The sequence below is a fragment of the Lichenostomus cassidix genome, chromosome 21 (genome assembly GCF_008360975.1).
Source record: "Lichenostomus cassidix isolate B80296 chromosome 21, HeHo_3.0, whole genome shotgun sequence".
Taxonomy (NCBI): Eukaryota; Metazoa; Chordata; class Aves; order Passeriformes; family Meliphagidae; genus Lichenostomus; species Lichenostomus cassidix.
Genome location: NC_139501.1, coordinates 467,367 through 482,677, shown reverse-complemented (window position 1 = coordinate 482,677; position 15,311 = coordinate 467,367). Strand labels below are relative to the sequence as shown.

The window sequence follows — 15,311 nt, the reverse complement described above, 5'->3', positions numbered from 1 at the left end:
TATTTATTCAAATAGAGTGTAAAAAAGCATAGAAATGAATTATTTTGTATTTGTTTCCCCACCCAAAAATAGCCTCTTCCAAAGTTCTTTCTAGACCAGAATGATTTTTGAAAGCATCTGCCTATTCCTTTACTAATGATTAAGAATAACAAAAGTGAAGATAGTGCTTTTCATGCTAGCTGTTATCTCTGAGTGGTGGCATTTGGTAGGAATATGTGCTTGGGATAGAATAATGCTGCCACAGGGAGAATTGTTGAGGCTGGTGTGAAGCCTCTCTTTGTGAGAAGAAATCTAATTTAATTTCATATGTAGAAATTAAAGAGGTTTTGTGCCCTCAGCATTGCCTGTTATGGTAGCAATATGGGAATGGCAGATGTTAATGACAAAGCAGGCTGTGTTGTACAAATCTGGGAAGGTCGGTTTTTCCGGCTCCATACCTGACTTTCATCATAATTGGGTTTCATTTCTGATTGGGAATTGATTGTTTGTTTGTTCCAAAAAAAACCCCAACAGTGTGTCCATCCCTTCACCCTCCTTCCTTGCACAGACTGCGTACCAGCTAATCCCAGGATAAAGCCCAAGTTAATTCTGTCTGCTGGTGTTTATCTGAAGGGCAAACTGCAGTTAGGCAGCTCTCTGGAGCAGCCCGCAGTGACTAATGCCTGGCATGTCTGATGGCAGAGTGCCCTGCAGTGTGACTGGGCGCTAACAGGGGCGGAGCTGGGCAATCAAGGGACTTGACTTTAATGCAATGAGGGGTAAGAGAATAATTTCGACTCTTGCCTCTTGAGTGCTTTGCACGCTATCTCTCTGTTCCAAGAGCTTATTAGAAGGAATTGTGTGTATTCGGCATCCCCAGATGCTGAACTGCAGATAATTTCTAATCTGCCAAATTTGTGACATGCTGAGGAGCAGCACTGACTGGGATGAAAACAGATCAGGCTTGGACTGCAAATTCAGTGTCATAATCAGATATGAATTTGGAGTGGTTAAGAAGCACTTCTAGTCATTCTTTGTGCCTGCAAAAATATTTATGTGGCTGAGTAGATGGGAATGGAATGAGGGGGCTGATCTTGGCTAAGTTTCCTCGCTTTTGTGGATTTTTTCCCTCCACTTTTTAGGCTTACCACTGTCTGTTTACTTGCTTAGTTTTAAAGGACAATAGAACTGTAAGTCCAGAAATGAAGGCTCGAAGTGGGAACATGTTTGTGTATGTGTTTAGGAAGGAGCAAGTAGACAGAGAATGCTGCTTCCAGTTAGAAATACCCTAGAAGACTTTAAATTTGCACCAGCGCTCAGTTGTGCTCCACACTCTGGTTATAACTGTAAAATAAAGTGCATATTTGACCTGTGCTTTTTGTATTTCAGCTTCAGAAAATTAAGATTGAATTCTAAGGCAAAAGATTTTGATGTCCAAAATGACAATAGGAATGCAAAATAATACATATTACAAAATATATGGGTACTGTTTCAATAGTGGTGTGTCAAGGATTGCTACAATGTTTGCTAAAAAACTAGAGATGAATTTGAGCTCATAGATTTGAAAGGTTGCAAGTGTGTGTTATTTTTGTGCTAGCTGATGAAGCAGATGGTGGATGGTATATAAAATGTTAATTAAGGAACAAGTGGGATGGACTGTGGAAATAAAAATGTCAAAAAATGGAGTTGCCTGTTTAAGTAAGGGCATGTTAAAATCTACATGTTTTTGTGGAGATTGGTCTGTTACTGTTGGTACAGCATATCTAAAATTGTAATTCTTTCATTTATTGTGCTCCTGCTTTCTCCTTTTATTCTGCTGTACTGCTCCTACTATGAATTTGTCCTGTGCAAGGACCAATAAGTTAAAGTATTTTGGTCTTGTATAACACTAAAAAAATCAGATTATTTGATGTGAAGAAATTTCTTTTAGAACTATGCATTTCCGTACCTTTTGGTCAGTGAGATATGAAATGTTTGTAGTTACAGGTGTCAAAAAGCCCACCAGACTTATACAGCTAAGCAGCAAAAAGGAAATGTTTAAATTGCTTGAGCTGCAGAGAATATGTGAATTACTCCTGCTTAGAGGAACTTTGGATGGCGTGAAGCAGCTCAGCTTGGCTCACTGTATAACTGTAAGGAGAGGCTAAGCTTTTAAAATGCAAGCTGTGTCTCTAGGTGGGCATGGTAGTGGATACAAAATCAGCTGCTTCACATGGGTACTGCTGCAGAGCTGTTCACACAGTGTACTTTTATTTATCTCAATTTACGACATATAATTACTTACTCTATTTGCTTGCAAAGGTAGAAAACAGATCTAAATATTATTTCTTAAGGAGAAGCTTATTCAAAATTTCCAGAAAATCATTATTCAAACAAAGAAAAGGAATAATATGTGTATTTATCTCTCTCAACCAAATCAGTGATTTGTAGAAAATATTTTTATGCCCATGAACATTCCCTTGCGTTTTTCTTGGCCTTTCATTCAATAGGTAAATGATGGGCATTAACCCCCGACTGTGTTTGCTGCTTTGATCCCAAAGAGGTTTTGGGCACTGCAGTAGAGAAATATTATCTTCAGTTTTTTTTCATCCTTCCCACCTTGGAGTTACGGGTGTGACCTTTTCCAGTAGCAGTGGTGTAGCAGACAGCAGTTCTGTGACATATCCCTTCCAGTGACTCTTTGGTGCAGAGAGCTTGGCTTGTGGAAAGCTGAAAGATGCCCCATGGCCTAATAAGTTGGCTCTTGGTGAAGCAAGGGGCCTGCAAGAGGGATTTCTCTGAAACTGGCTAACTCCAACATTCAGAGCTGCTCCGGTGCCATGCTGATGGTAATTATAGCTGCAGCACAAAGCATCAGTGTCAGTTTGCAAACAGAAGAGTTAATTGCCACATTGGACCTTTGAAACAGCAGATAAACAAATTTATTCTGTAAAATAAAAAGACTATTAATGTGTTCCTGCTGTGATCATCTGCCTTATTGCCTTTGTCATTTCCGGAGGCTCTGTAATTAAACCATTAGTGTGAGGACCATGTGGTGAGGCTGCTGTGGGGAGAGGAGATAGATGATGACCTATTTCATGATTCACTAATATAATTCATCTTGACCTTGCGTGGTTTAAAAACCAGACAAAGTAACTGAAAAGCTGTTAGTATTCTTGTGGATATTGAAGACACTGGAAACGTTCCTCTTTCTCTTTTAATTCTATTTGTTTCCTTGTTCAGTGGAAAATACAACATGCTGAGAAACATGGTACATAAAATCAATGTTGCCAACTCAGTCTAATTTCTGCATTGCCATTTCTTTTTTTTTCCTGATTTGGCACATGAACTTTTAGGATAAAGCTTACCTGTACTACAAGAAGCCTTTTTATTTTTTCAGAAATATCCTTTAGCTTCCTTTAAAAGTAGGTAGACTTCATGGGTTTTCTTGTCCCTCCAAAGATGATGCTTGATGCAATAGACACCTTCAAGTTAGGTCAGTTATTTCAGTTTGAGTTCGTGGTTTCTTAGCTCATCATCTTCTTCCAGGTGTTTTATCTCACATTGTTGAATACCTGATCACTGGGTTCAAACCCAGACCACATCAAACATCACTAATGCTGGCAGCATCCACGTGGTGCTCTGTTTCCCAAATGAAGAGGGTTTCAGTCCAACTGAAGTCCATTGAGGTTGTAATCTTATATTTTCTCAGTCAGCTCTGCTGGATTCATTTGTAGACTGAGAATTCTGTGAAACCAATGATTCTGAAAATGGAGGATGTAGATACTGTGTGCAAGAAACAGGAATGGAGATAAATAGAGTTCAGGCTTGTAGCAGAGGCTGAGTCAGGGGCTGTGATTGGATCACGGTGGTGAGGGGCAGCATATGGAGTTCCTGGCAGATGGGAGGTTTTCTCTGACCCATTCGTGCTGCAGTGGAAGGTTTTGGCCAGGCAGCTGCATTCCCAACCTCTGACAGAGCCGCTTTCTTGTGCGTTTAACTCCCTTTCCTGATACACTTATCAAGATAGGCTTTGGAAAAACATGTGTCCTAGAAGGCGTGATTTTCAAAATAGTGAGCTGGACGTGGAACTCAGTGTGAAGAGCTGAGGAAAGTCTGACTAAGAAAATAGCAATAACAATGGTAATAATAATGGCTAAAAAAAAATGGAGTAGAGTGGAATGACTTGCATAAATCACAGAGCCAGAACTTTACTCTTCGCCAATGTGATGGATCAAATTTAAGTTGGAAGCAAGAAAAGGGAGCTAATGGCAAGTCTGGTAGTGTCTTTCCAGACACTAATGTGGAGCTTCTATTATTTGTACTGCTCTTTTGGGTGGGGACTTCCAACTACAAGGCATTACCTTACCATACTAGTGTCCCTTACCTTTCAGAGCTTTGATGTCAAATTCTTAAATGAGAAGTGAGGAGTTGTTGAGTGTAGCAGTCTGGAGTACACTGCAAGGAGAGAACTGATTTATTAAGTTTGGGGCAGGAAGTTGTCTTCTGGGATTTGGGGTTTTTTTCCGTTCTCTTTAGTACTGGTGGAATAGTGTGAGTGGAGCTGTACTGCTGTTTGGGCAAAGCTAGTAAAGGGAAGCTAAAGCCATGTATGATTGCTTAGGTTACAGATTGTTCTGTGCTGATGCCCATGTTGCTATTCAAAGCCACAAGCATTTTCTGCAATTTGATACTGTGCTGGTGCATATAATTCACTGGCTTTGCACGTCTGTCAGCTTTTTTAAGGCAAGAATGTCAGCACAAGGTGCATCCAAGTGAAACGGAGTGGGCCAAGAGAAATGGAGTAGCAACTGTTGCTATTTGCAATCCAGACAGTGATCTTTTCTCCACACTGTAATTTTGGACAACAGCCCTGCTCAGGGACACAGCATCTGGTAGAGAAGTGATTTAATTTTAATGGGGATCCTATAAACACATTTTCAGAGATTTTGGTGAAACAAGATGCTAAGTTTCATGTTTGAAATGGTAAGAGGTGTGGGTGATAAAATTTTTATTCATCACAGAAGGAAAGGGAGAAGCCCCCATCTCCCAAGGCATAACCTACTGGCGTGAATATGTGAGAAATAAGCATCTTCTTTCTAGGATGTCTGGTGTCAGGGTGTAAATCATCCCCAGGAAGACTTTGGACACCTTTGTATGCCTTTTTCCTTGTGGACTTTATTTGCACGCATCACAGTTGACGTCTCACTCCCAGAGGCAAATTGCTGCTTTAGGTGCACGAGTGGATGTGTAAATCTAAGATGTTTTATCTAATTGTGATACCCTCAGGACTATGCCTTTTTGTAGTCCTTACTTACACAGATAGTGTTCAAAACAGCTGCTGGAAATAATAGATTTAAGTATTTCCAGCACAGTACTATCACAAAGAAGGAAGCAGTAGAGATTCACTTCTGCAACAAGGGCTGTGCTTATAAATTGCCCTTCTTGGAATACAGAAGCCACGGGCATTCTCTGTGCCATTACAATGACAGCTGGATCCATTGTATATTGCTCCCCTACAGACAAAGGTATAGGAAACAGTTTGGTTGTTGGGAAGGAAGAAACCACCAAAGCTCTAAACTCACAAACCTAAAGGTATCTGGAAAAGCTTTTGCTAATTGTGGGGAATGCAGAGAATTTTGTTTAGCAACAGCATGTTCTTCCTAGGAATTTTTTTCTTCTCTTATTGAAGTAAGTCCTACAGAGATACCGTGTTAGGAAGCTGTGAGTCTGTTACTGCAGTCTTCTTGTATGCTGTGTGGCAACTTTGAATACTCAGATTCACAGATTGTGGGTCAGCCCGCTCATTAATTATGCTCCTAGTGTCAAGTTAGCTAAGAGTTTGAATTTTATTTCCTGTAGGTATTATCAACCCAAAGAATCCTAAGGAAGCACCAAAGTCCTTCAGCTTTGACTACTCTTATTGGTCCCACACATCGGTAAGTGTTTTTAAAAGAAAACCTGGTTTTGTTGTTGTTGCTTTGTTTGATTTAACATTCTCTTCTGATCATGCCACCCCTGTCAGATATTTCTGCACTGTCTTTCTCACCCACATGCAGGTTAAAAGCTTGTCATTGTATGTTATGTTTACCTGTTTGGGTGAGAGCAGAAAGCTAAAATAAGTTGTAAATACTTGAAGGATTACTGAAAATATTCTCCAACAATTTTCTGTTCTAAATAGTTTAAGGATGCACCTGTGCCACAGTTAATTCATCTTTTCTCTTAGACAAGTGATAGTTGCTCGAGTTCTTACAGTTCAAGGAGATATTTGGTCTGGGTTTCCTTGGCATATCTGGAAAAGGCAGCACAGTGATACGTTTCAAATAGCTGCAAAAGCAATAAATTCTCATCCAGCTCCTGTGCCCCACCCTTCTGCGAATCGGTGCTAAGCTCTCAGTGACTTCCAGTAATTGTTCTCCAGCAGAACTGTGTTGTTCTGCCACCTACTCCTCCCTGTCTTGTTTTCTAAAAGATATAGAAAGAAGGGATAATGCATTTCTCTCAGATTAATTTTAGTAACTTGGATTGTGTAATAAGACTTAATATTTCTGAGCAAATCTGTGGCCATTGAGACTGTTTTGACAATATAGTACTCACCTCTCTTACTGAGTTTTCCAGAGCAGCCATGAAAGTTGATTATAGCCCAGTCACAGGAACATTATGAACAGAGTGCATGAAAACTAGCAGATAAGCAGCATCAAGGAACAGAAGAAGTCTGATAAAATCTTGATCCCGACATTAGAATGTTAGCACAGCTAAATTTGTCCTGATTTCAGCAGCAGGTAATGCTAAAATTCAACATTTCAGGAAGCAAGAGAATGCTAGATTAAGAGTAAGATACACTCACAAACAATGCAGTGACATTGTTATTGTTGTTCCTCCCCATCTTGTTCTGCCTCGGGAAAAACCTGTGTGTAAAAATGGACTAGTTTACCTCTTTTAAGTGATTGGCCCATAAGATAAAAGTAGGAAAAAACCCAGTTGCTTTTTGAAATCTTACTCGAATTATAGGAGAGGTCTGTATTTATGCTATTTTGATGTCTTTCCAGCCTGAAGATCCCTGCTTTGCATCTCAGAGCCGTGTGTACAATGATATTGGGAAGGAGATGCTCCTGCATGCCTTTGAGGGCTACAACGTGTGCATCTTTGCCTATGGCCAGACTGGAGCTGGGAAATCCTACACCATGATGGGCAAGCAGGAGGAGAGCCAAGCAGGCATCATTCCCCAGGTAGAATAGGGTAAATCCCAGAGAGGGGATTTGGTTTTTCTAGTATCTTCAGACACACACTTGTTTTTCATATTGCAGTAACAGTTAACAGAGAATTAAAGCTTACTTCTAATTTTATAGTACAGAATAATGATATTGGTGAAACCTAGAGCAATTGTTGAGATACTAGATAAAATCAACTTGATAGTGATGTAGGCTTGAGATTAATTATCTTCCCCGTGAGGCTGGATGTGGTTGATGCATTAGGTTCTTTTTCTTCCTCTGGCCTCATTCTAAAGCCATTTCTGTGACATATCCTGATAAGTTACTTGTTACTCCTCAGTAAAGACTTATTTCTGACTTGGGTTTAATCTCTTTCCAGTTATGTGAAGAGCTGTTTGAGAAAATCAATGACAACAGCAATGAGGAAATGTCATATTCTGTAGAGGTGAGTGGTGAGAGATCAAAGAATGTCTGTATGCTGGACATCAAACTGAGTTTAGGTGCTGGGTTATTGAGGTTGGATTAAGATGCTGTTTTCTGATTGGTTTTGTTTTTTTTAATTTTGTTTTTAAAGCTTTATGTCTTTTCTCTGTTTCTTGTTTGAGACAGATGTAAAAACCTTTCTGTGACTCTTTTTCACTGTCATTAGAAAACTAGTAGTAATCCTGAAAGAAATGATGGGCTGAAAAATCTAAAGATGCTTTTACAGATGGTTTTTTTGACTGATAGCTAGAAGACTGCATGTTTGTTGTCAAATAGTATAGCTATGACTTTTAAAATCAAAAGTTTCTTCTGCATGCAAGAAAGATCAATTTTGTTCCTTCTTAAGTTTGCTTTGGAGGTTCATAAGGGATTCCTTGGAAGCAGACTCATTTTACCATCTGTCTTGTTTGTTGCTTGTACTGTGTCATATTAAAGCTGTTAAGATGATTGTGGACTCCAGTGTATAATTTTTTGTTACACACCAATGTTCCTTCAAATGGTTGAGGGATCTGATCTATACATGGATGCAAGGCCAGCAGCTTCTGTTAGAGATGTGATGCATGAGACTTGTGACTTTTCTCTCTGCCAGTGTATAAGCTGTTAAATGACTGGAGACACCCAACTGCAGCTTTCCTGTGGTGGGCTGGGGGAATTTCTACCACTGGCACTCTGAAATGCTATGGAGGAGGCCTTCAGAAATACTAAGTTGTCTGTGAAAATTCCTGTTTTCAGGTGAGTTACATGGAGATTTACTGTGAGAGAGTCAGAGACTTGTTGAACCCGAAAAACAAAGGGAATTTGCGGGTGCGAGAACATCCTCTCCTTGGACCTTATGTGGAAGATCTGTCCAAGTTAGCAGTCACGTCTTACACAGACATTGCAGACCTCATGGATGCTGGGAACAAAGCGAGGTTAGTGATGTCAGCGTGTCACATGTTTTTATCACTGTTAAGCATTGTCACTTTGAAAAAACATCATGAGTGAGGAGTGTTATTGAAATACACACTGATCAATGCCGTTAAAAGCTGAAATTGCTTTGTGGGGTGAACTAGTGCTGCAAATTGCTGTGTAGACACTTAAAGATTGCAGAGTTGAGATGAAGTCTAAATAATTATACTGGCATTTACTTCTGCTTTTGCTGTGTACTCTGTCGCTATCCTGATATAAAAATCCATGTGAACAGTCTCCTCTTTTCTTCGTGTAAATGGTCAGGACTAAAGTTGGCATTCCAGCTTTAGTTTCTGGTTCATTATTAGTTGTTTCCATGTCAGCTGTTTGGTCCATTTAACGATGTGTGAGAAAGACTCACATTTTCTGCTCAGGGTTTCTTGGGTGTTTGCATGTAAGGTGGTCTATTAAGTACACAGATTGAGAAAGCTCTGTTTAAATTGTGATGAAGATGGGAGTGATTCAGGAATGAAAAAATCAAAGGGTTTGTTAATGATATTAGGTGTGGCTGGGCCGTGGTTCAGGTGCAGCACATCACCTGTTCAGCCTCTTGCTCTCATTCCTCTGCAGCTGCATTCAGCCCTGCAGGTAATTGTTCTTTTTTAAACATGCTTATACGTGTTCATATTTTAGGACTGTGGCAGCCACCAACATGAATGAAACCAGCAGCCGCTCTCATGCTGTGTTTACAATTGTCTTTACTCAGAAAAAACATGACACAGAAACTGACCTTTCCACAGAGAAGGTGTGTTACAGATAAGTGGCTTTCTGACTGTTTTTCACTGATCTTCCCTGTGACTTTGTAGTCTTGTTCTTGCTCTAATTCACAAAAAATTAATTCTCCTGCTCATGTGCTTTCTCCCTTCAGGTCAGCAAGATCAGCCTTGTGGATCTTGCAGGGAGCGAGCGAGCCGACTCCACCGGTGCTAAAGGAACGCGGTTAAAGGTGAGGGGTCAGGGGTGGGTGCTGGGGAAGGAAGGGGAAGTGGGGGCACAAGCATTATATGGAGTCTTTGCTGGACAAATAAGAACTTATAATTATGGAAAAAATAGTTGCAAACCTGAAGAGTACAGAGATTCATTGTTGAACGGTTTTAATTACTATATCATACTGGTTTCTATTTTCTCAGGAAGGAGCAAATATAAACAAGTCTCTCACAACCCTGGGCAAAGTTATTTCAGCATTGGCTGAAGTGGTAAGTAGAGCATTTCCTTGCCTGCAACAGCATTTGCATAGCTGGTCAAACGGAAACAGTAAAATCCATGGAGTACAGCAGAATCTTTTGCTGTTCTTGGCCTTGCATTCTCAGCCCCATTAGCTGTGTGTGTTTTGATAGATGAGCAGAGTTGATACTATTCTGTGGGTGTCACACAGGCTGTCAACAGATTGAAGCATTGATTTGTTTAACTGTGAAGAAGCCTTGCAAAGGAAGCCTGTGTTTATGCAGAATACCTGTTCACAAAGCAAGTTTTTAGTTCTTCAGTGCGGTAGTTTTATTTTTATTTGAAAGAATAATTTTAGAAAACTTAAGTGCAACTTTGTTGTTAAAATCTGTAGAAACACCAGTGCAATAATTTGATTCACTGGCTTTCATTGCAATGGCAAGACTTAATCATGTGTTAAGTGAGCTTACATTGATCCAAGCAAAATGCTGTGGGTTTGGTAAAGTACTTTGTCTTTTATTTTTGTACTCAACTGCTATTAAAAAAAAACCCAAACAAACAAAAGAAATGAATGGTTGTTGTTCCTTTTGAAAGTTAGTTTTTAACACCTTGGACAGGTTAAATATGCTTAAATACTTTTTAGTTGTTGGTGGTTTTTTTTTCAATTGAAGTGATTCATTTGGCTTCTCAAGAAAACAATGTACTATCTTAGCTAACGTGGAAATGATGTCTAAATCTCTGTTAAGAAGCTCATCCTCTGTCTTCTTCCTCTTTCCTTAATGCTTTCAACTTAGGATAACTGCACCAGCAAGGTATGGTGGTCTGAGTAGGAGTAGATGTTAGTTTCTTGGTAACGTTTGCTGCTTGGAATGCTGTTGGAACGCAGAATTTAAATGTCAGGAAGATATTCTTACACAGAAAAACCTTTCTGAAGATAGTGCATCGAGAGAACCCTCTGAGCTACTTATCAGGATCTGTTAACATGTCTGAATATGTTGCAGGTTATCTAATGTCAAACTGAGTAATCACTTGTACGGCTAAGGATGGGCCCCACGTGTTTAGTTAGCATGTGTGTATGCTTTCACCGTTCTTTTCATACTTACGCTGTGATTATTATGTCTGAAATATTCTTTTTCTATTCAGTGTCTGTTTTTCATATTATGTTATTTCTTTGCAGAGCAAAAAAAAGAAGAAGACAGACTTTATACCCTACAGGGATTCTGTACTAACGTGGCTTCTTCGAGAAAATCTAGGTATGGCTGATTTGTCTGTGCTGATATGGAAAGAAAATCTCAATTTCCTGACTGCTTTTGACTCACCTTAATTTGTATTGAGTATGAGATTAAATATCTTGAATAGTCAAATCTGAGTCATAATAATTCACCTTGTGTTAATAACTCTTTCCTCTGGTTTTTGTATGTTTCTCAGTGTTGTAGAATTTAGTTGAATTCTATGATTTATTGAAAATGCTGATATTTGGTAGGTAGGTAGTGCCTGGAGTGAGCACTGTAGTTTCGTCTAAAATCTTGCCTGTTCACTATAGGTGGTAACTCCAGAACTGCAATGGTTGCTGCTCTCAGTCCAGCAGACATAAACTATGATGAAACTTTGAGCACTTTAAGGTACTTTCTCTTCCTCTGGGATGGATATGGGGAAGTGTTTGCTCTGATTGCCATACTTTGCCCTTCAGACCTTTGGATTATTGTAATTTGAGCCTGTCTGTGGGGAAGAAGACTCTATACTGGCAAGAACTCAATTGCCCTACAAAGGAAACAGGGATTTATTGCCTTCTCTTCTGACATACAGCTACAAGCTCAATGTCTTCTGTGTTGCTGCATTTCTGTGTTGCATGTAAGATGCATGCATGTTACCATGTTTGTGGTGAGGTTTCATTGTTTTGCCCTGGTTGCAGATATGCTGATCGTGCAAAGCAGATCAAATGCAATGCTGTTATCAATGAAGATCCCAATGCCAAGCTGGTGCGGGAGCTGAAAGAGGAGGTGACAAGGCTTAAGGATCTCCTGCGTGCTCAAGGGCTGGGAGATATTATTGACAGTAAGTGGATTAAACACACCTCACCATCTTGGGCTTGGCCTCTCTAGCAGAGGAGGGAGACCTGAGCCTGTGAGAGAAAGGGATTTAAAACACAGAAATTAATTATAGGTGCTGATATTTAAGTTTTGAACATGATTTTAGAAATGGCAGCCCCTTCTGTCTTTGGGCAGCCATCCTGGGGTTGTCTGTGGAGTTGACAAGCCTACCTTCAAACTTCCAAGGAAAAATATGGAGTTTGAATTTCCTGTTATAGTAGAAATGCTTTTGTGTAATAGAATTTACACATTCAGGAATTGCCCTGGTGAGTTATGGAGGGCTTTTTGGCTGGCTGCTAATAAAAGAGTTGAGGTATAGAAACTCAAATTCATGCTGAGAAAAAAAAGGCATCTTTTCTTCCTCCTTAAGAGGTTAAGGTTATTTGTTGATACCTGGCTTCAATGCCATCCTTGCTCACAAAAGAAGCAATGGCTAATGTTAGACAAGGTCCTGAGTGACAAATAATTTGCCATCTTGAAATAACTATTAAACAGCTGCTTGTGAATAACTAATGAATCCTTTTGGGAGATTTTGAGTAAGGTTGGCAGAGCAGTGTTGTTCTGATTTGCTTTGCCAGCAATCTCTTAAAGCACTAGAACACACTTGTGCCCAGTTTCCTTGTCCTCATTCCAAACAAGACAAATGAACTGAAATTTTAGCTGCTGCATTCTTCTATAATATGAACAGTGATTTAATTCCTAGTGAAGGAAGTGCCCATAAAAGCACAGAAAGTATTCCAGTGGATTAAAAGCTTCTTTGACTAAAAAAAAAAAAAAAAAGAGAAGTGTTTCACCAGTTTCTGATTTTTCAGACATTTTTGTCTGTGAAGCAGAAGTCCTGACTTAGTCACAGACTCATTAAAGACATGTAACATGTATTTACCTCTTTGTTTGCTTTTTTTCAAGAGAATGGGGCCAGAACACAATGAAATACAAGTGTTTTCATGCCTGTTACCGTCTGTGGTTTTTGGTTCTAAATCCAAACTGAAAAAATGTGTTACTGAAAACTGTGTTTTGTTTCTTGAAATATCAAGTAGTATTCTCTTCCCTTCCTGTGTCACTAGTGAACCTTCAATTTTGATCCTTCTTGTATTTTCCCTCCTGCTTCCTTTCAGTTGATCCAATGGGAGATGAATACTCTGGAAGTGGAGGCAAATGTGTGTATTGTGTGGTTCTCTTTTTAACCTGCTTTCTCTGGGTCAGCTTTTAACAGAGCTTTGCATGCCAGCATTTCTCACAGGGAAATCCCAGACAGAACACTCACTGGAATGCAGTGCAGGTTCATGAAAACCAACCTCACCAGCACTTCTTAGGTTGAGTCCACAATCAAAAAAAGTGCAAAGTTTAAAGTGCAGCACATGTTCATTGCTTCCTTTATGGCAGAATATAGGAGGGAGAGTGGTAGTTCTCTAGTGTGTTTTCATGGCAGTGAATGGTTTAGATTTGAACTAGAACATCTTTCTCTCAAATCTTTTTCCAGTTACTCAGTTCCTGCTCACATAGCTTCCTGTCATTCTAGCAGCTCTTTTCCACCTAGAAGTACTTGTTTTAAATGTGTCAGCTGATGAACTCAAGATGAAATATTACCAGTTCCTCCTGGACACTGCAATGTATTTATTTTGTATGGGCCTTTATTAAAAAAAAAAGAAAAAAAAAAGAAAGAAGCCAGACATCTTGTACTGATGTACTGATGAAGGTCTTTTTTTTGTGAGGCCAAATATACTCAGTTGCAGGTGACTAACATAATAGGGCTAAAACTGGTCAGCAAAGAGCATTTTATTTCTCTTGGTGTTTGCTTCTATGAAAGGGGAATATATGTAGTCCATTGCAAGGGAAATGTACTCCATGTAAATTTTGGTTTGGTAGACCTTTTAAACTCTTTCAGTCAGTCTTTTTCACCCTCACTCAGTATCAGCTGAAAGAGATCTGTCTGAAATTTCCTACAATTAAAGCTACTGGTGTTGTAAAGACTCATCCTGGCCTGTCTGACATTCTGATGCTGCTTCCAGTGTATGCACGTCATGGTGTGAGAGCTGCAGCTCCAGGAGCAGCGTGCATGGTCTTAAGGGTTCTGGTTCTGTGGTCACAGTGACTGTGGAGCTATTGCAAGTGCCACTTCCTTTCTCTTCAGGAGTGCATGGCCTTCTGAGACTTCATCCCTGCTCTGTCATGCCTGCTTTCCTCATCCTGGCGGCATTCCCTTCCCTTAACCTGCTTTTCTTCTCTGAAACTCCCAGCCCTGCCTCCTGTATTTGCAGATGGTGGTTTTCAAACTGACTTGGTGCAATCATCAGTTCCATGAAGCTAGAACAGCAGGTTGAGCGTGGAGTGAACTAGGGCATAAAGCTGACAATGGCAGGATTGTTCAGGGGAAGAGTAAAGGAGATGTAGGAGGACAGGGAAATTTGTGCAATGTCTGGGTGAGCATCTCGCTTTTGTAAGTGTGGTGCCCCTGTTTATAACTTGCAAGGTCTGATTTGACCTGTTTTTTCCTGAAGTGACTTATTTTAAAGGATTTGTCTTTGAAATTAAGTTAAGTGTTAAAATACCAAGTTACTAAAGCTAAGCTATTCAGTTATCTGATATTTTTATGATAGAAGATTTTTCTTTTGGTGTGGGATTATTCTGAGGAAATGGTTTACAGACATATCCAAGAAGCCAAGTTAAATTAAAATAAATTTCCATTGTATTTGTTCTTAAATCATTCAGGCAGGTTTTCTTGTTCTCTGGCTTTCAAGGCAGCATTTTCAGGCCTGCAGGTTTTCAGGCTACAAAAGCTACCTCATTAAATTTTGAAGGTTTTTTTAAAGGCCTTTCTTATTTAAACTAATAACCAAAAAGCTTTGAAGCACCTTCTGAAGTATAAGACCCTTAGCAGATATTTCACTAATCAGGTGTGTTCAGATGAGGAGGGTCAAGAAGTAGCACAATGATGTTATTGTGAACTTGTGTTCTCTTGTCCCTGTCATGTGAACAGGTGATTCACATCCTCTCTGGAGAGAATTTATGGAGAGGAAGTTCTTCGTCCATGTGGTCTGGGTGCTTTGGCAGCAGAACCACTGCTGTGATAAAGATTTACTTAATCATCATTTTATGTTAAAGGATTCTGGAAGAGAATGTCTTCCTGAGTTTAAGAGGTTGGTGTCTCAGCCTTCAGACCAAAATGTCACTAATCTCATGAGGATCTCAGTGTGGTCCTGCTCTAAGCTTCAGGGTGCTTAGCTTAGTGTTCAGTTAGGAGTAGGATGGTTGCTTTTTACCAAAGTGTAATTTATTTTTTCAAGCTCTTTTGTTTAGAAAGGTTTATGATGCAGTCCTTCTTAGTAAACCTCAGGGTCTGAGCTGAGTAAATACATTATGGTTGCTAATATTAAAAGATTTGTTTCAGAACTGCCATCTAAAAATTACAAAACTTGCCTTGTTGCTGCTTAAGTGCTTTCCTCTTACACTGGTATTT

At 39.6% G+C, this 15,311-nt stretch overlaps 1 protein-coding gene across 10 annotated transcripts in view; it reads left to right on the top strand.

Moving 5' to 3' along the window:
• KIF1B (kinesin family member 1B) overlaps positions 1–15,311 on the top strand; it is a 77,616-nt gene that overhangs the window by 11,516 nt on the left and 50,789 nt on the right. For 4 of the 10 annotated variants that reach the window (XM_085080262.1, XM_085080259.1, XM_085080257.1 and 1 more), the window contains exons 3-13: positions 5,821–5,897; positions 7,008–7,187; positions 7,549–7,614; positions 8,385–8,563; positions 9,234–9,345; positions 9,469–9,546; positions 9,731–9,796; positions 10,559–10,576; positions 10,942–11,017; positions 11,308–11,386; positions 11,677–11,819. In XM_085080262.1, the coding sequence (XP_084936388.1) occupies positions 5,821–5,897; positions 7,008–7,187; positions 7,549–7,614; positions 8,385–8,563; positions 9,234–9,345; positions 9,469–9,546; positions 9,731–9,796; positions 10,559–10,576; positions 10,942–11,017; positions 11,308–11,386; positions 11,677–11,819 (1,074 nt within the window). Of the gene's footprint in view, positions 1–5,820; positions 5,898–7,007; positions 7,188–7,548; positions 7,615–8,384; positions 8,564–9,233; positions 9,346–9,468; positions 9,547–9,730; positions 9,797–10,558; positions 10,577–10,941; positions 11,018–11,307; positions 11,387–11,676; positions 11,820–12,969; positions 13,012–15,311 lie in introns of all 10 variants that reach the window. The other 6 variants (XM_085080258.1, XM_085080261.1, XM_085080255.1 and 3 more) reach the window with 3 other exon arrangements.